The 19,080-nt window shown below is 54.5% G+C and overlaps 2 protein-coding genes across 9 annotated transcripts in view; one reads left to right on the forward strand and one right to left on the reverse strand.

Moving 5' to 3' along the window:
- Nucleotides 1-1,463, reverse strand: part of UBE2O (ubiquitin conjugating enzyme E2 O) — a 63,285-nt gene extending 61,822 nt beyond the window's left edge. For 2 of the 4 annotated variants that reach the window (XM_008965799.4, XM_003813233.4), the window contains exon 1: nucleotides 980-1,463. In XM_008965799.4, the coding sequence (XP_008964047.2) occupies nucleotides 980-1,396 (417 nt within the window). In that variant the 5' untranslated portion in view covers nucleotides 1,397-1,463. The remainder of the gene's footprint in view (nucleotides 1-979) is intronic. The other 2 variants (XM_055101560.2, XM_024926177.4) reach the window with 1 other exon arrangement.
- Nucleotides 1,065-19,048, forward strand: AANAT (aralkylamine N-acetyltransferase). Of its 5 annotated transcripts, XM_055101562.2 has the most exons (7): nucleotides 1,566-1,637; nucleotides 1,967-2,041; nucleotides 7,483-7,602; nucleotides 10,524-10,688; nucleotides 16,903-17,140; nucleotides 17,404-17,558; nucleotides 17,896-19,048. In XM_055101562.2, exons 4-7 carry the CDS (start codon nucleotides 10,674-10,676, stop codon nucleotides 18,199-18,201), a joined length of 714 nt encoding a protein of 237 aa, XP_054957537.1. In that variant the 5' UTR covers nucleotides 1,566-1,637; nucleotides 1,967-2,041; nucleotides 7,483-7,602; nucleotides 10,524-10,673; the 3' UTR covers nucleotides 18,202-19,048. The 5 variants fall into 5 exon arrangements, with proteins under 5 accessions (XP_063455491.1, XP_054957537.1, XP_063455490.1 ...); XM_063599420.1 differs by having other exon boundaries at nucleotides 1,572-2,041; XM_063599421.1 differs by lacking the exons at nucleotides 1,566-1,637; nucleotides 1,967-2,041; nucleotides 7,483-7,602; nucleotides 10,524-10,688 and adding an exon at nucleotides 1,065-1,186.
- The last annotated feature ends 32 nt before the right edge of the window (nucleotides 19,049-19,080 follow it).

The following is a 19,080-nucleotide window of genomic DNA, read 5'->3' on the forward strand; positions in this document are numbered from 1 at the left end:
AGTAGGAGAGGAAGAAGGGGTGTGAGATACAGGGGTGTGTGTGTGTGTGTGTGTGTGTCAATTACTGATAGGAATTCACATTCTGGAAAACAAGCCACCAAACCAACCCGGGTTCAAGGTTTCGGGTTTATGATGACAAGCCTCTTTGTTTTGTAAAACTGCTATACTCACTAGCATCACCCCAAAAACCATACGGGAGTCAGATGTCTGCTTAACAGCTTCAGGTCAAGAAAAACCCTTCGGGTTTCCAAATTGGTGACTCCCCTCTACCCAGGGTTCTGGAATATTTTTTTCAAGGAGTCCATATGCACTTAGGAGTCATCAATCCCGGTCGCAGCTGTCAGAATCCTCCCCCCCAAGTACTACTCATACCGGGGCTCTGATTGCTAATGATTTTACTCACAAAGTTCCCTGCAGCAATTAAAAGGAGGCAGCAGGGTAAAACAAAAAGAGGCTGGGTGGCTTCACCATAATGCAGCCTGTAAGCTAGTGAACTTCTTGGGTTCGGCTGGGATTTTCACCTCTATCTCTGTTTTGGAATGCCCACAACCCCTCCCTGCACGGACCCGGCACGGCCTTCATTTCTGGATGCACAATGCAGTACCGAGCTCCTTGGGGGTCAGCAAAACGCCGCACTGGTGTAACGCCGAACGCGCCCCAGAACCTGAGTCCCCACGGGAGTCGGTCCACGTCTCTAAATCTCGAGGCCGACACCACAGCATAACATGTCTTAGAAGTCCCCTCAAGTCGGGAAGCCCAGGGCCCGCCCGGTCCCGGGCCAGCAGTGCCTGGCTGGCGTGTGCGCCCAGGGCTGCTGCAATGACTTTGCATGGAGTGTACCCTCCACTGGGGCTGTCCTCCCGCCTCGGCCACTGCAGTGGCACCGCTCCGGGCAGGGCCCTCCACGCCGTCCTTCCCTGGCCTCGGCCCGGCCGCCGACCCCCTGCCGCCCGCGCCGCCCAGCCCCCGCCCGCCGCACCTTGGTCTCCTTCACATGCTGCTTGACGCCCTCCGGGTACCACTGGACGCGCACGTAGCCGCGGCGCAGCGGGCTGGCCCGGCCCTCCTCGTGGCCCGCGCCCCCGGCCTCGGAGCACCCCGAGCTCCCGCGGCCCTCCTCCTCGCCCTCCGAGTCCGAGTCCTCGCCGTGGATGAGGCGCACCAGCCCGAAGTGCACGGAGCCACGGTAACGGCCCGACACCAGGTCGTGAGAAAACAGCAGGCGCTGCGAGCCGGCTTCTGGGCCGGAGTCCGAGGACGGCCCGGAGGCCGAGTCCGAGGCGGGCGCCGGCGCCGGGACGGGGGCTGCGGCTGGGGCCGGGACTGCCTCCGGGGCTGGAGCCGGGGCCTGGGCGGGAGCGGGAGCTGCGGGCGTGGGGGCTGCTGGATCCGCCATAACTGCTCTGCGCGAGTCTCGGGCGGCGGCGGCGGCGACAGCGGCGGCGAACGAGGCGCGGGGAGGCGGGACCAGCGGGCGCCGGGGGCGGGGCCATGGCGCGCTGACGTGTCCCTGCGTGGCGCCGTCGTCAGGGAGCCGGGATGCAGTTGCTAGGAGCCACCGCCTCGTCGCTAGGGGACGCTGAAGATGCCGCGGGGGGCGGGGGCAGGATGGAATCCACTAAGAAGGGGCGAGACCAGTGAGGATTCAACTAAAGGGAGCGAGAAGGGGCGGGGACCCGGGAGGAGGAAGTGGAGTGGCCACCGAGGAAGAGGGGAGTGGTCGGGGTGGGGCACAGGATGGTGGAGAGACTGTCAACAACTTTTAATGAGCTCCCTTGGCGTCCTAGCCTAGCCCCCAGGCACTGGGAGCATTGCAGAAAGAGAAAGATACTGTCCCTGTCCCCTAGGTGTTTCCAGTCTAGTTGGGGAGACAAAACAAATACACATTAAATAGATAACAAACAACTCCAACTTGTAAGGCTATAATAGATATGTGTAGAGCACATGTATAATGCACTGTATTCAGGAATTCCAAGCAGTTCGGAACGTCATGACCCCTCAGAAGTTGACCCAGAAGCTGGTGAAGGAGGCCCAGAGAAAGGTAACAAAAGGATCAGTGGTCCCAATGGTTTGGCTATAAATCCATGCAGATAAATTCAAAGCTCCCTGAAGCCAAGAATGAATGGCAAGAGGTAGTATAGTAAGGTAGCTAAGAGTGGGGACCACGGATTCCAATTTTTGGCACTGCCACTTACTAATCTATAAAAATAGGCACACTGATTAACTTATTTTCATCTTAATTTGCTCATCTGTGAAATAGGGATAATAGCAATACTCATCTCATTGGGCAATTGGAGGATTAAATGAAGTAGAACAGTGCCTGGCATTTAGCTCCTTCGATAAGCTTAATCATTGTTGTACTATTTCCAAACTCCCTGCCTAGACTAAATTCCAGACTGGCAGAACTGTTATGGTCTGCTCCATATTGTCATTTTAAAATATAAAAAGTAGGCCGGGCACGGCAGCTCACACCTGTCATCCCAGTACTTTGGGAGGCTGAGGTGGGCGGATCACGAGGTCAAGAGATTGAGACCATCCTGGCCAACATGGCGAAACCCCATCTCTACTAAAAATACGAAAAAAAAAAAAAAAAATAGCTGGGCGTGGTGGCACATGGCTGTAGTCCCAGCTACTCAGGAGGCTGAGGCAGGCAAATCGCTTGAACCTGGGAGGCTGAGGTTGCAGTGAGCCCAGATCGTGCCACTGCACTCCACCCTGGGCAACAGAGCGAGACTCTGTCTCAAAAAAATAAATAAAAAATATATAAAAAGTAACTCTAGGGCCGGGCGCGGTGGCTCATGCCTGTAATCCCAGCACTTTGGGAGGCAGAAGCAGATGAATCACCTGATCACCTGAGGTCAGGAGTTCAAGACCGCCCTGGCCAACATGGCGAAATCCCTTCTCTACTAAAAGTACAAAAATTAGCTGGGCGTGGTGGCGTGCACCTGTAGTCCCAGCTACTTGGGAGGCTGAGGCAGGAGAATTGCTTGAATCTGGGAGGCAGAAGTTGCAGTGAGCCGAGATCATGCCACTACACTCCAGCCTAGGCGACAGAGCAGGACTCTGTCTCAAAAAAAAAAAAAAAAGTCTGGATGCGGTGGCTCTTGCCTGTAATCCCAGCACTTTGGGAGACCGAGGCGGGTGGGAGACCCGAGGTCAGGAGTTCAAGACCAGCCTGGCCAAGATGGTGAAACCCTGTCTCTACTAAAAATACAAAAATTAGCCGGGCGCAGTGGCAGCCGCCTGTAATCCCAGCTACTCGGAAGGCTGAGGCAGGAGAATCACTTGAACCTGGGGAGCGGAGGTTGTAGTGAGCCTAGATCGCGCCGCTGCACTCCAGCCTGGGCGACAGAGTGAGATTCCGTCTCAAAAAAAAGTAACTCTAGGCCGGGCACAGTGGCTCACGCCTGAAATCCCAACACTTTGACTGCGCCTGAAATCCCAACACTTTGGGATGCCGAGGTGGGTGGATCAGTTGAGGTCAGGAGTTCAAAACTAGCCTGGCCAACATGGCAAAACCCCGTGTCTACTAAAAATCCAAAATTAGCTGGGCAAGGTGGCAGGCGCCTGTAATTCCAGCTACTTGGGAGGCTGAGACATGAGAACCACTTGAACCTGGGGGTTGGAGGTTGCAGTGAGCCTAGATCACACCACTGCACTCCGGCCTGGGTGACAGAGTGAGACTCTATCTCAAAAGAAAAAAACTAACTCTAATTTAATGTGTCACCTAAGTTTCAAAGGGTTTAGATACATTCTCAGAGGACAGATTTAAATAGATTGTTAAGGAAAACAAGATCTGGCCCTAACCTTTCTCAGTCAACATCATTTTTTCCACATTTTTCTACACGATCATCAACGAAAGACTAGTAAGTTGGATTGATATTACAGTATTTAGGTTCTTCAAAGAAGGCAGAATCCCAGCTCTTTGTGTTGTTTACAGGATCCTGAAGATACAGAACTATGTTCATAGAAAAGTTGGTTGGGTGTGGTGGCTCACATCTGTAATCCCAGCACTTTGGGAAGCCAAGGCAGATGGATCATTTGAGGTCAGGAGTTCAAGAGCACCCTGGCCAACATGGTGAAACCCCGTCTCTGCTAAAAACACAAAATTAGCCAGGCGTAGTGGCGCATGCTTGTAGTCCCAGCTACTCGGGAGGCTGAGGCAGGAGAATCGCTTGAACCCAGGAGCAGGAGGTTACAGTGAGCCAAGAACACATCACTGCACTCCAGCCTGGGCGACAGAGCGAGACTGCGTCTCAAAAAAAAAAGAGAGAAAAGTTAAAAGAACATGCACAAGGTCGGGCACGGTGGCTCACGCCTGTAATCCCAGCACTTTGGGAGGCTGAGGCAGGCGGATCACTTGAGGTGAGGAGTTCAAGACCAGCCTAACCAACATGGAGAAACCCCATCTCTACTAAAAATACAAAATTAGCCAGCCATGGTAGCCCATGCCTGTAATCCCAGCTACTCAGGAGGCTGAGGCAGGAGAATCACTTGAACCCGGGAGGCGGAGGTTGTGGTGAGCCAAGATCGAGCCATTGAACTCCAGCATGGGCAACAAGAGCAAAACTCCATCTCAGGAAAAAAAAAAAAAGAACATGCACAAAACAGATGGCAGCCTAAGTACTTAAGATGTCTTAGGCCAAGTACTAATAGAGTATTGATGTAATATTGGGATCAGGGTGGTTGTCAATGGACCCAAATCTTAGAAAATTTATGTACTAAGATATAGAACAAATGGGCTGAATCAGCTGAAGGGGAGTTAGGATATGATTTTGGGGCAAGGCTGGGTTCTCAAACCATGGCCTTCCCATCCCAGAACACAATGCCAAATGACCATCTGGAATCACTGCTGTAAGGACGCAGGTCCCTACTCCCTCTCCTGTAGAGACCTGGGAGATTAAACAGCAGTAACATAGTAGCTTCTGTTCTGCCTCCCATGACCCTTTCAGCCCCGTTTTCTTGCCCCCTGATAACACAGCATTTATTAAGCACATATTATTGACCAGGCATTGTACCAGGTACTTCCAAGCACATTTTCTTGTCTGTTATCACAATCTTGGATATAGAGAGTTTTTAACCTCATTTTACCAATGAAGAAATAGGGCCCAAGGAATTTGGCGCCTAAGGTAACAGGTAGTAACCTGAGGAGTTTCCCCACTCTAAGGGCAGGGGCTTTTCTAGTTATGCTGTTTCTTTAGGCTTCCCTCAGAAGAACTCCTGATTGCACAGGGGAGTCCATGTGTCTATGTGTCCCACGGCGGGATAAGGCAGTGCAGACCTCAAGTCTGCTTTTTGTTTCATGTCAGGGTCTCACTCTGTCGCCCATGCTGGAGTGCAGTAGCGTGATCTTGACTCACTGCAACCTCCGTCTCCCAGGTTCCAGCGATTCTCCTGCCTCAGCCTCCTGAGTAGCTGGGGTTACAGGCGCCCGCCACCATGCCTGGCTAATTTTTGTATTTTTAGTAGGGACGGGGTTTACCATGTTGGCCAGGCTGGTCTCGAACTCCTGACCTCAAATGATCCACCCGCCTTGCCCTCCCAAAGTGTTGGGATTACAGGCGTAAGCCACCGCACCCGGCCTCAAATCTGCTTTTGTTGTCAAAAAATCAAGTGAGTTTTGCATTGTACTCCAGAGTATGCCTATGTTTGTTGTTTTAATGTAAAAACTAATGCCCTTTCCTCCCTAATCATTGAGTAATATTGGCACTCCTGGGAGACGTGTTGTGTTTATTGCTTCTTGTAATAATGGCTAATAATAGCTATCACTTATTGAGCTGTAACTTCATGCCAGATACTCTACTAAGTGCTTTACATAGGTTATCAGGAAACTGCCAGGTTGGAGGTAAGACTCCTTGATTTTACATGCTGATCTCTCCCTCACTAGACTAAACCCTTAAGCATGTGGACCATGTCGTATTTGTGTGTGTAACCCTGGTGCCTAGGACAGTACCTGGCATAGGGATGGAGCTCAATAATGTGTCGTATTAGGCTAGGCCCATACAGTGGCTCACGCCTGTAATCCCAGCATTTTGGGAGGCCAAGGTGGGTGGATCACCTGAGGTCAGGAGCTTGAGACCTGGCCAACATGGCAAAACCATATCTCTACTAAATATACAAAAATTAGCCAGGCTTGGTGGCAGGCGCCTGAAATCCCAGCTACTCAGGAGGCTGAGGCTGGAGAATCGCTTGAACCCGGGAGGGGAGGCTGCAGTGAGCTGAGATTGTGCCACTGCACTTCAGCCTGGGAGATAGAGCAAGACTCCGTCTTGAAAAAGAAAAAAAGAAAATTATCATGTTAGTGGATGTCAAAGGACTGAGAACCTGTACCTCCATTCTGTCAGTTTCCTATCCTTTTTCCAACACCCAAAAGTTGAAGAAGCTGGGACAGAGCTGCCCTCTTTGGCTGCTCCAAATCCTTTCAAGTGCCCCCAGTTTCAACTGCATCTGAGCTGCTTTAGAGAATGAGACTCAGTAAATTCCTACCCATCCAATGGTGTCTTTCATTGACCTCACTCAGACCCAAGATGCTCTGGATAAGGTTTGAGGCTTGACTCCTTCCCAGACCCTGAGCCCCCAGCCACAGTCTCCATACACTCAGGCTGGCTAGCAGGGTAAGTGTGGATGGAAGCCGCTGCTTAGTTTTTATTTTTGTCATTGTTGAGGTGTAGGAAGGAGGAAAAAAACTTGATTCCCTAATGAAGAAACCCTCTCTTATCATGGCCCCATCTCCCAGCCTTTCGTAGGGAATAGAGCTATTTCTTGGGAGGATTTCACTTATTTATAAATGTGCTTCCAGAAACTGAGCTGGTCTGGCCTCTCCCCTTGCTAAGTGGGGTGGGTGGTGTGCAGGAGGCGGCAGAGCCGGCAGCAGAGTGAACTGATCTCAGGGAAGCAGGCCCTGTCTCGTCCCTATCTTAACCAGCCACTGGAGCACCTCTCTGGACCCACAAAGTATGCTCAGGCCCAACACTGCCCTCTGTGGGAGCCTGCTTGGCCTCTCCATTGCTGTGCAAGCGATTTCAGCCTGGCCCAAAGAGCTCCTTCCACCCTGGAGCAGGTGTTTGGGAAGGCTAGGGTGCCTTAGGCACTGGGGACTTCAGCTGGGGGGTGGGGTGGGAGGTGAGCTGCCTTGGGAAGCCCCCCACACCCTCATGTGGCTGGCTGAAGAAATGCCTCCGAGGCTCCAGCTGAATGCCGCTCAAGGCTTTTGGAGTTAAAACAGCCCTTCTCATTCCTGGAGCCTCACCTGCTCCTTGCACAGGTGCCCTGTGAAAACTGTGGGACTTGCCCAAGGTCACTCTGCAGTACAGTCAGGATCAGGACCCAGCCCAGCTGGCCCTTGGCCATTCTGACTCCTGCTGTGAGGGTGGGTTGCAATCCACTGGGCAAAACACTTTATGCTGGGGCAACAGTGAAAAGTTTGAGCAATAGTGACAGCACAGGATCACCAGGTTCGTCCTGTTTCCCTCCTTCCTGAAGATACAGGGTGAGGCACAGTGAATCTGCTGGACCAGCTTCAAGAACAATATGTCAGCCTATCCACTGCCACCTCCCACAGCTCCAGACTCGTGGGTGCTTCCTGGATGTGACCAGCCATAGGTACAAAGTAGACTCATCATCTTTTCCTCAAATAGTTTCTTCTCCCAGAGTTCTCATCCTGATTGATGGCAGTATCACTTACCTGGGTACTGAGCTGGCCACCTGAGGGTCAGCCCTCACTCTTAAGCTCCACATGCAATCAAAGCCTGGGTCTTGGCCCCTCACTGCCTTTTCACACCCTTCCTGTCCAGAGCTGCCCCACCAGGGGGGCAGATCCATGGAGATGTGGGGAGGTGGGAGGTACAGTGGCTGAGTGTGAGCTTCCGGAGTCACAGGGACCTGGGTTTGAAGCTTGTGCTGCTGCTGGTCACTATGTGACGTTGGGCAAGTTATTTTACTCTCTAAGCCTCAGTTTCCTTTCTGTAAGGTGGGAATAATAATAATACCTACTTCATAGGACTGTGGAGACTGTAACTGACCAACTGAATATAACGTGCTTTGCCCAGTGAGTGCATGATGGCAGGCCTGATAACGTTAGCTTTTGTTAGGAATTCATTTCCATCTCTTGCCTAGACCTCGGCTGTAGGCCCCTCACCAGGCCCCAGGCCGTCTAATCTGTCTGCTGCCTTGTTCCCAGGGTGACTGAAAATGCAAGCACGGTCATTGGACTCTTGGCTTTATATCTTTCTGTGGCTCCCCAGGGTCCACCCAAGAAGGTGCATGTGGCCTTTCATAAACTGATCTGATCCTTCCAACCCCCCTTCCCCCTCTGCATCCAGCATGGAGTGCTCTGTGCTCCAGCCTCAGTCACCTACTTCAGGAATTTTTTTTTTTTTTTTTTTTTTTGAGACAGAGTCTCTCTCTGTTGCTCAGGCTGGAGTGTCCTGGCAGGACCTCAACTCACTGCAACCTCCGCATCCCGGGTTCAAGAGATTCTTGTGCCTCAGCCTTCTGAGTAGCTGGGATTACAAATGCCCACCACCACACCTAGGTAATTTTTTTGTATTTTTAGTAGAGATGGGCTTTTGCCATGTTGGCCAGGCTGGTCTCAAACTCCTGACCTCAGGTGATCCACCTGCCTCGGCCTCCCAAAGTGCTGGGATTACAGGCATGAGCCACCAAGCCTGGCCTGTTTTTTATTTTTTTATTAAAAAAAAATAGAGAGAAGGTCTCACTATATTGGCCGGACTGGTCTTGAACTCCTTGGGCTCAAGCGATCCTCCTGCCTTGGCCTCCCAAAGTGCCAGGATTATAGGCGTGAGCCACTGTGCCCAGCCTCTTTTGGCTTTTTAAAATGTGGCTAGTAGAACATTTAAAATCACATGTGGGGCTCACACAATCTTACTATTGGGCAGTTTGGCTCCATTACTTGGGGAGCCGTAGGTCCCTTCTTTGTCCAGGAGGTGGCAATCCCTCCCTGCCTTTGATGCTTCCATTCCAGAATGGTCTGGAAGGTTCCTGAGGTAAGTGCCTATCTAATACGGCGATATTGAGCCCCAAATAAGGCAGGGTCCCACTCAGCCCTGCCTTTGAGTCACCCACCTCAACGGAAGACTCTGGGCCAGGCGTGGTGGCTCATGCGTATAATCCCAGCAATTTGGGAGGCTGAGGGGGGCAGATTGTTTGAGGTCAGGAGTTTGAGACCGGCCTGGCCAACATGGTGAAACCCCGTCTCTACTAAAAATACAAAAAATAGCCAGGTGTGGTGGCATGCGCCTGTAATCCCAGCTACTCAGGAGGCTGAGGCAGGAGAATTGCTTGAACCCGGGAGGCGGGGGTTTCAGTGAGCCGAAATCGCGCCACTGCACTCCAGCCTGGGCGACAGAGTGAGATTCCGTCTTAAAAAAAAAAAACAAAAACAAAAACAAAAAAACAGAAGACTGTGCCTCTAGCTGATAGGCACCTGCCCTGTGGGTGGCACGATGCCACACTCTCAACCCAGCCTCTGTTTTCCAGGAGTGCATCAGCCTCTTGGGGGGACAGGTGTGTAGTGGATGCTGTGGTGCACCTCCCCATCACATCCCTCTCCAAACACTGCCCTTGGCTAAAAGAAGATGCCTCCCCCAACCACTGACTGTCTGTAAGGGGCACAAAGCCTGGCCAACATGGTGAAACCCCATCTCTATTACAAATGCAAAATTTGCCGGGTATGGTGGTGGGCACCTGTAATCCCAGCTACTTGGGAGGCTGAGGCAGGAGAATTACTTGAACCTGGGAAGTGGAGGTTGGTGAACTGAGATTGTGCCACTGCACTCCAGCCTGGGTGACAGAGTGAGCCTCCACCAAAAAAAAAAAAAAAAAGAAGGAAGGAAGAAATCAATCAATCAATCAATCAGTCAGTGGTGGGTGCAACATCTCAGGTGTCTGAGAGGTACAGGGATGGAGTAAGTGTAAGGACTGTGGGGCTGGATGGCTGTTGGGGCAGTCAGTGCAGGGGAGAAAGGCAGTCAGAGGCTGGGGGTGAAGAATCACTGCTTGAAGGCAAAGTGGAAAAGCCAGAGGGCCTCCTTGGCAGCATGTAAAGAAACTCGCCTCCTGAAGTTAAGGAACAGAGAGAAGTCAGCATGGCAGAGCCTGAGAGCAGGTTGAATTCCCAACCTTAATGAGTCAGCGATACAGAGGAGGCCCCTGGGGAGAAGCGGGAGACATCCAGGGACAGAGGTTAGTGCCCCTCCTTCCTTGGGGACAATGCCTCTTCCTTAGGAGACATGTACTACCCCCTCCCCAACCCTGAGTATATACTGCACCTCCTCTTCTTGCACTGGGCCAGTAACTAGGGCTAAATTGCAACCTCACCTACTGGTGAAGTGCTGGGTTGGCTAAGGGAGGAAGGAGGCTCTGTCCTTAAGGAGCTGCAGGTCCCAGCCAGAGCCAGGAGAGTGGGGACTGGAATCAGAGGATGCTGGCTGGGCCAAGGGGGTCAGAGCATAAAGTTGGATAAGGAACATGTGTTGGTATGGGAGCTCTTTTCCCTGTTACAGAATTTATCACCCTGGCAAGGACCCTGGTACTTGGAAGCTTGGAGAAAGTGATTCAGGGCTCTTACCTGCAGTGGGCAGGACTGCTGACGGCTCCCAGCTGGATTTTCCTGCAACTGCCCTCAATGAAGCAAGCTGTTCCACCCAAGGTTGATGCAGGACAAAGAGGTGGGTCCAGAAGGGCTTCCCAAGTCTGAAGCTCCTCGGGGGATGCGCCAAGGCCTCGGTTACAGCTGCACCATCACGGCTCAGCTTCCACTGTCCAGCCCTCTGCCCTGCTCCATGGTAGGGGTCGCTCATGAGACCTCTCCCCAATAAACTTGCCGCACACAGTTCTCCATCTCTCATCCCCCGGGGAGCCTGCCACGTGGTAGTACTCAGGCTGGAAAGGTAAAGACGATAACGCGAGGTGTGCTCAGTGCCAGGTCTGTGGGGCAGACCTTAAGTGCAGGGGAGGAGTTGAGAGAGAAAGTGACCATCGAAACCACCAAAAAAATGCAGCCATTGCACAAGAGCCTGAAGAGAGGGCTATGCTTCCTGCACGCCGGGCCTCTCAACTGCTCTGCATGGAAAACCGGCATCTGAGAGGCATCGTCAAGGTGTCCCTGGGACATGGCCATGGGGCCCACTCCTTGGACTGCCCCAAATGCGCTCCCTTCAGTCTGGGTGTGAAACTGGGCAGCTGACACACGGAGGGGAGGGGGTGTGTCCCCATGCGGGAAGCTCCCAGATTCCAGGTCCAGGGCTTCTGCACTGGGCCCGGCGGGGATGCTCACTGCCCCTGCACCAGGCTCTCCGGGTGTATCAGCAGCTGCGGCAGGCTCGTTGCCCGGGATGGGGTGGGGGCCGTGGGGAGGTCTTCTCCAACCCCCGGCCGTGGCAGCGGGTCAGTGTGCCTTTAATCAACGGCCTCTGCACTCCACCTCTCACTGTCACCATTAAGGCCATTCCTCTGCATCTGGCCTCTCCACCCATTTCTCCCTTCTGGAAGGATTCCTTTTTTTTTTTTTTTTTTTTTTTTTGAGATACAGTCTTGCTCTGTGGCCCAGGTTGGAGTGCAGTGGTGCAATCTTGGCTCACTGCAACCTCTGCCTCCTGGGTTCCAGCAATTCTCCTGCCTCAGCCTCCCGAGTAGCTGGGATTACAGGCACCCACCACCACGCCCAGATCATTTTTGTATTTTTAGTAGAGACGGGGTTTCACCATGTTAGCCAGACTGGTATTGAACTCCTGACCTCGAGCTATCCACCCACCTCAGCCTCCTAAAGTGCTGGGATTACAGGTGTGAGCCACCGTGCCCGGCCTTTTCTGGAAGGATTCTTAAAGGTCATCGGAGCCTCCCTGTTGGCAGAATCTGAGATCTGTTCTCCATTCTTTGTGGCATTTCAGGCTCTATCTGCCCCATTTCTTGGACATTCTCCCGTGGGTTCTTCCCTTCTTGTGGCTTCACCTGTGTTCCTGTTAATAACTCCTTTCCCTGCTAACAGTGGACATCCCGAAAGCTTGGTTCTCAGCTTTCGTGTGGTGATACACATCCTCTCAGAACCTTTTTTACTGTCATGACATCAGTTATCCGCTCAATAACTGTCGTCGTCATCATCCTCACCACATCTGATTAACAGTGGGATGGGGGCTCTGATGGGTCAGAGGTGAGGCTCTACCAGGGCAGGTGGGGAGTTAGGTAGCATGGTCCCTGGCAGTTCTGTGTGCCCTGGACAACCCCTCTCCAAACTGCTGTAGAATATTCTGGAGTCCTGCCTGGGCGCGGTGGCTCATGCCTGTAATCCCAACACTTTAGGAGGCTGAGGCAGGTGGATCACCTGAGGTCAGGAGTTTGAGACCAGCCTGACCAATATGGCGAAAGCCCATCTCTAGGAAAAATAAAAAAAATTAGCCAGGCATGGTGGTGTGTGCCCGTAATCCTAGCTACTTGGGAGGCTAAGGCAGAATTGCTTGAACCTGGGAGGTGGAGGTTGCAGTGAGCCGAGATTGTGCCATTGCACTCCAGCCTGGGCCACAGAGCAAGACTCTGTCTTAAAAAAAAAAAAAAAAGAATATTCTGGAGTCTCGAAGTGGAAGCCCAGTCACAGACCATGATTTTCATGGGACCGAAGAGCCTTTTGGGAGAAAACTGAACCCCATCTGGCATTTGAAATGTGTAAATCTGTCTGGGAGATTGAAAGAGGCCAGGCTGGGCGGAGAGACAGAGGGACCCCTGAGGGGAGCCATCATGGGTGAGGCAGGGTGGCATGGTACACACTGGGCAGGGAGTCGCGGTGGGTGAGTTGTGGATACAGGACTTTCAAGGGAGCTGCTGCTGGAGGGAGAGGCTGGGAACAAAGAGCCTCAGCCTCCCAAAGTGCTGGGATTACAGGCATGAGCCACGACGTCAAGCCATTTTTGTGGTTTACAGTCATCCAGTTTGTGTATCATCTGTTACAGCACCCCTGGGAAACATAGAGATGCCATCTTCTCCCTGTCTGTATCTACATTTTTTTTTTTGAGATAGCAGTTTCACTCTTTTTGCTCAGGCTGGAGTGCAATGGCACGATCTTGGCTCACTGCAACCTCTGCTTCCCGGGTTCAAGCAATTCTCCTGCCTCAGCCTCCCAAGTGGCTGGGATTACAAGTGCCCACCACCACACCTAGCTGATTTTTTGTATTTTTAGTAGAGACGGAGTTTCACCATATTGGCCAGGCTGGTCTCGAACTCTTGACCTCAGGTGATCCACCCGCCTCAGCCTCCCAAAGTGCTGGGATTACAGGCATGAGCCACCGTGCCCGGCCTTGCCCATCAGGTTAGGTGTTTATCAGCTGTCTAGAGTGACTGAACAGGTACGACTTGGGGGGCAAAGGACACATTCTCCCCCTGATCCCCAAGATCCACCTGAGAGGCAGTCACCAGAGGCATTGCCAGCACTCTTAACTGCAATACCAGGACAAGACTGGGCATCTGATAAACAGTGCAATCGGTGTCCCTGGCGTGAGGATGATCTCGGAGGTGCTTCTTTTTTAGAGCCCACCTGAGGTCAGGATTTTTTTTTTTTTTTTTTTTTTTTTGAGACAACATCTTGCTCAGTTACCCAGGCTGGAGTGCAGTGGCTCATCACTGCAGCCTGAACCACCTAGGCTCAAGTGATCTTCCCACCTCAGCCTCCCAAGTAGCTGGGGCTACAGGTGTGTGCCACCATGCATGGCTGATTTTTAAATTTTTTGTAGAGACAGGGGTCTTGCTATGTTGCCCAGGCTGGTCCCAAACTCCTGGGCTCAAGTGATCCTCCTGCCTTGGCCTCCCAAAGTGCTGGGATTACAGGTGTGAGCCACTATGCCCAGCCCCAGGGATCTCCTTCTCTCTGTACCCATCACCCTGTTGGGCCCCTCACCCTCCTTATTTTCCTTCTCATTGGTGGTGGTGTGTGGTTTTCTTCCTGTTGACCAGGACAAAGGTCCCAGCGATCACCCTGCCCTCCCCTGTCTCCTCTCCTGTCCCACAAGGGTTTGAACTTCCCAGTTTCACCATGTTTAACATACCGCCTCATCTTTAAAAAAAATTTATTTTTATTTGTATTTTTTTGAGACAGGGTCTCGCTCTGTCGCCCAGGCTGCAGTGCAGTGGCGCAGTCTTGGCTCACTACAGCCTCGACCTCTCCAGCTCAAGCCATCCTCCCGCCTCTGTCTCCCAAAGTGCTGGGATTACAGGGGTGAGCCACTGTGCCTGGCTTACTGCCTCATCCTGTTCCCTGAGGTTCTAGACCTCTCGGGTGTTGTCCGGAAAGAACAGGGCCATGTGGATGTCAGCAAAGAGAGAGGCCGATTGAATAGCAGGCTCTCCTCAGGCATCGCCAAGTGACTGATTAGGATTGGCCACCAGGGGGTGCCATGGAGCCACAGAGTCTATGAAGGGACAGAAGAGGCCTTTTGGGGGACCCTGGAGGTTGAAGGTGGGGATGCCCAGCTGAGGTCTTGGACATGACCACCCCGCCAACCAAGCCCAAGGAGGTCTCTGGTCCGTCCTGAGAGGTCTGTTGAGGGTCCCTTCTAGCAGGCAGGTGGGCCTCAGAGTGCAGAGGGGCCCTGGGAGAAGGGGACCCAGAGACAGGAGGAATGCATGTGGTGGGTGGGCGGGGTCATCGGGACGGGGTCACTCCACGGTCAGGGGCTGTGTCCCAAACCGTATGGGTAGGAACAGGAGCTTCCTCTGGCGGGGGTCGAAAGAGTGCACCTGTGAGGACACTGAAAACCAGCAGGAGAATCATGAAGACAGGAACCAGGAGTCTCATTGTGAGATGAGTGGGTCCCACCAGCGCAGCCGTGGCAGTGCATGTCAGGAGGCTGACCCGGCTTTGCCCCTCCCCCTTCACTTGTTGGATGGCTCTGAGCAGGTTACTGAACCTGTCTGTGCCTCAGTTTCCTTCTCTATAACGTGGTTAATACTCATTTGGCCGGGCTTCCGTGTGGATTAAAGGAGACGCGTATCCAGGGCCCGGCACATAGCAAGTGCTGTAAGCAGTGGCACTCACAGGCTGCCAGGACAGGAAGGACCCTCAGAGGTCCGTCCCAAGCTGTGTGGGTAGGAGCAGAAGCTTCCTCTGCAGGGGGTCAAAAGAGTGCACCTGTGAAACCCAACCTCCAGGACCCCCAGGAGCCCGAGAGGGACACAGGATCTGCACTGCTGGGTGGGGCGGAGAGGCAGGTGCTGGCGAGAGAAGAGCTAAGGGGTGCAGGATGGGGTGTGAGCTGGAGGGCAGGGGGTAGTCAGAGCCAACAGGGAGAGGGGCCTGCATCCCGAGGGAATGCCAGCACCAAGTGCCAAGGCCTGGGCAGCCCTGGGAATGGGTGGAGCCAAGGTCAATAGCAGTCAGAGAGCTTTGTAGTTGAGATGTTTGGTAGGGCAACCTCCTGAATATTTAAATATTTAATTAAATTAAATATTTAAATAAACTTGAAGTAGAACGTACTTAAAGTGCACAAATTGGTAGCTTGAATTCCCACCCCCTCCCCCACATAAGAGGTGGGCTTGTCCAAGACTCCGAGGGACAGAGGGAGAATCGCTGGTGCCCAGCCAGTTGGTGACAGAGCAGGGATTAGAGATGGACTCCTGAGGCTTAGCCCCATGCTCTCTTCCCCAAACCCTGGGGCCTCAGTCAGCCTCTGGTAATCCCCTCTGTGCCCAGGGCACCAGAGCTGACGTTTCCCTTCAGCAAGGCAGGGGCCGAGGCTGCCAGAGCCCTGCTGGCGTCATCCTGCCTGGGATAGCTCGAGAGGTGGGGTGGGGGGATTACAAACCTCTAACGGCACCACAGGCTGCCCGGGGAACATCTGCTACTACAGCCTTGCAGCCCGGAGTCCCGGATTTTACTGGTTCCCGTGCCTGCGGACAGGCCCCCAGGGCTAGCGGCTTTGTGGAGGGAACACTGGGTATCCTCTCCACAGTCCAGGTAGGTGGGACCCCCACTCCTGGCTCTCAGCCTTTAGGAACAGGAGCTTCTCTACTTGAAGCTTCTAGACACGGAGGGAAACATGGAAGCCATGGAGTTTATTAAGTGTCTTGGAAGGTGGAGGGAGGGATGGCCTCCTGTAAGAACTGCAGATCTGCAGGGTGTCTTGGGAGACAGGAGTGCCCAGAGGGGAATGTCCGATGAGCTGGATGTGTGGGGCAGGGGGTGTCCTATGCACTCTCCTTGCCTGCTCCTCCCCATCCCCCAGGCCCTCTGCAGCCCCTGGCTCCCTCTAACCTCCCCACCCCCCACCACAAATCCTGCATGTGTGTGGCCCAGTCTGAGGCCATCTGGATAGAAGTAGAGGCTCCCTAAGGGCCCACTTTGATTAAGGGGCTCTCTAGGACCAAGGGCTGAGGCTACCTAAAAAGCTCTCCGCCACAGGATCTTGCACCCAAAGGACCAGAAGCCTCCCTCTGGGGAGGTAAGATAAACCACATGAATGGTGGTGTGGGGGAACCGGGCGCCCACCCACTGCACAGTTGCATTAGACGTGGTCAGTGGAGGGTCACGAGTCCTGTCTCCCCTCCCACCGTGGGCAGCAGGGTTGGGGTGCCCCAGGCTCCACTGAGCCCTGCTCATCCCTGCCACCATCTCTGGGGCTCAGAAGCACCCAGACGGCACCCTGAGACCAATGTCTGCAGGTCTGCAAGGTGGCAAACCTCCAGGGATCCTTCTGGCTGAGAGGGAAAGGTGGGGAGACAGTGCCAATGTTTGCAATGCCTGGTAACAGCCTCGGGGACCAGGTACCTGGGGAATGTGCCCATTGATTTAGGGGCTGTCTCCACCCCAGTTCCTGCTACAAAAGAGGCCAGATACATACTCTGGGGCCTGCCTCCCTGGAGATGAGGATGAGACCCCTGTCCCTTGCTGTTCTCCAACAGGTGCTGGGAGGCCCTCCTTGGCTTAGGAGGACACTTCCAAAGCTGGGGCACCCCAAGGAGGCACCAGTGGCCAGAATGTCCACGCAGAGCACCCACCCCCCGAAACCTGAGGCCCCACGTCTGCCACCTGGGATCCCCGAGTCCCCAAGCTGTCAGCGGCGCCACACACTCCCCGCCAGCGAGTTTCGCTGCCTCACCCCAGAGGACGCTGTCAGCGCCTTTGAGATCGAGCGTGAAGGTGAGTGGCCCCGCACAGGGTCAGAGGGATGCTCCACTCTGGTCCAGTTATCCTGTGGGGAGGAGACCCTTAGTCTCCTGTCCTTGGAGGCCGGGTCCCAGAGTATCAGACCATGTGTGCGCTCAAGAAAGTGGGGGAAACAGCAGCCCTAAACCCCATTTTCCTGTGGGGAACGGGGCATCTGAGTGGACACTCGGGGTGCAGCAGACAGTGGACGCGAGGCACAGCGACTACCAGTCACCCACCTGAGCCTCCTGCCACAGCCTTCATCTCCGTCTTGGGCGTCTGCCCCCTGGACCTGGATGAGATCCGGGACTTCCTGACCCTATGTCCAGAGCTGTCCCTGGGCTGGTTCGAGGAGGGCTGTCTTGTGGCCTTCATCATCGGCTCGCTCTGGGACAAGGAGAGACTCATGCAGGTGAGGACAGGGCTGCGACGCCCAGCTCCAGGGAGGCCTCTGAAGACAGAGGTCAGCCAGATGGCGGGGAGGGGAGCCCAGGGGCTGGGATTTCTTCCTCCAAAACTGGAGAGATGAGTACAGGCCACAGGCCCCTCCCAGAGCAAGACCTTCTGGGTCTTCAAGTTTTCTCCACGGGGTTGGGGGTATGGCTCCCAATTTGGGGCCCTCCTTGGCTGGGGTGGGAGCCCTGACCATAGGCACCCAGGGGACACCTGCTCCCTGCCTGGGTTGGTGGTTGGCGGGGAGCACGTGTCAGCAGAAGTGACCTGGGATCTCATCCCTTGCTCGCTCCCAGGAGTCACTGACGCTGCACAGGTCTGGGGGCCACATAGCCCACCTGCATGTGCTGGCCGTGCACCGCGCCTTCCGGCAGCAGGGCAGGGGCCCCATCCTGCTGTGGCGCTACCTGCACCACCTGGGCAGCCAGCCGGCCGTGCGCCGGGCCGCGCTCATGTGCGAGGACGCGCTGGTACCCTTCTATGAGAGGTTCAGCTTCCACGCCGTGGGCCCCTGCGCCATCACCGTGGGCTCCCTCACCTTCACGGAGCTCCACTGCTCCCTGCGGGACCACCCCTTCCTGCGCAGGAACAGCGGCTGCTGAACTGGGCTGCCCACCTGGCTGCCAACGTGATCCCCATCTCTGCCCTGGGCTCCTCTTAGCTCAGCTGAGCATGGAGTCAGCAGTTTCCAGAGAGTGGAGAGAGCAGGGCTAAATAAAGAGGAGATAAGGTGGCTTCTCACGGCCTGAGCTGGAGTGGTGTGTCTTGTCTGTCCCCACGAGGCCTCTGGACCTCCTGTGTTCTGAACTCTGTACCTGAGACCGGGCTGGGTTGGTAAGCGGGGACAATGGGAGGTGTTGTGGGGTTCCTGGCTCCTTTCCTCCTGGCAGGTGGGCAAAGGCACCAAGGCGGCATCCTCACAGTAGCCCATTGCTCGGTGGGGCGGGGGGGTGTCCTTATTCTCCCCAGCCTCATGGATGCCGCTTCCCACCCTTAGCCCCTAGGGTGGGGGATAGTGGGGATCAGCAGGATGGGGCAGAGGGGGGAGGCCTGTGCTGTAGAGGCAGCTTGGGGCAGGGAAGCTGGTGCAGGGCCCTCTGCCCATGGTAATCAAGTGGTCATACCCAGTGCCTCACTGGCCATCCTCAGTGTGGTGGGTGAGGCAACGGCATAGGGAGTGGACTCGTCCCCGGGTGGGGTGACAGGTCCCCTCAGTGCCATCCCCATCAGGGCAGGCCACCCTGGGCCCAGGCAGCCACTTCCCTGCTCTGGAGCCAAGGCAGAACAGGTAGGGGTGGGAACCCCAGGGCCCTAAGGATTCAACCCAGCCCTCCCAGGTGGACCCCTGGGGTCTCCCACGTGACCCCAATCTGCTTTCTGGCCCAACTAATTCCCCAAGATGCTCCACAAGTTTTCTGCTGTCCACCGGGCCAAACTGCTGTGTCTGAGTGGCTGATGGCTGACCCCTCACCTCACCCCCA

The sequence above is a fragment of the Pan paniscus genome, chromosome 19 (genome assembly GCF_029289425.2).
Source record: "Pan paniscus chromosome 19, NHGRI_mPanPan1-v2.0_pri, whole genome shotgun sequence".
NCBI classification, from domain to species: Eukaryota; Metazoa; Chordata; class Mammalia; order Primates; family Hominidae; genus Pan; species Pan paniscus.

What these genes read in the sequence shown, in the direction of transcription:
- AANAT (XM_055101562.2), top strand. An exon ending in CTTTGAGATCGAGCGTGAAG is followed by an intron (nt 17,141 to 17,403) that starts GTGAGTGGCCCC and finishes CTCCTGCCACAG; the next exon opens with CCTTCATCTCCGTCTTGGGC. An exon ending in ACAAGGAGAGACTCATGCAG is followed by an intron (nt 17,559 to 17,895) that starts GTGAGGACAGGG and finishes GCTCGCTCCCAG; the next exon opens with GAGTCACTGACGCTGCACAG.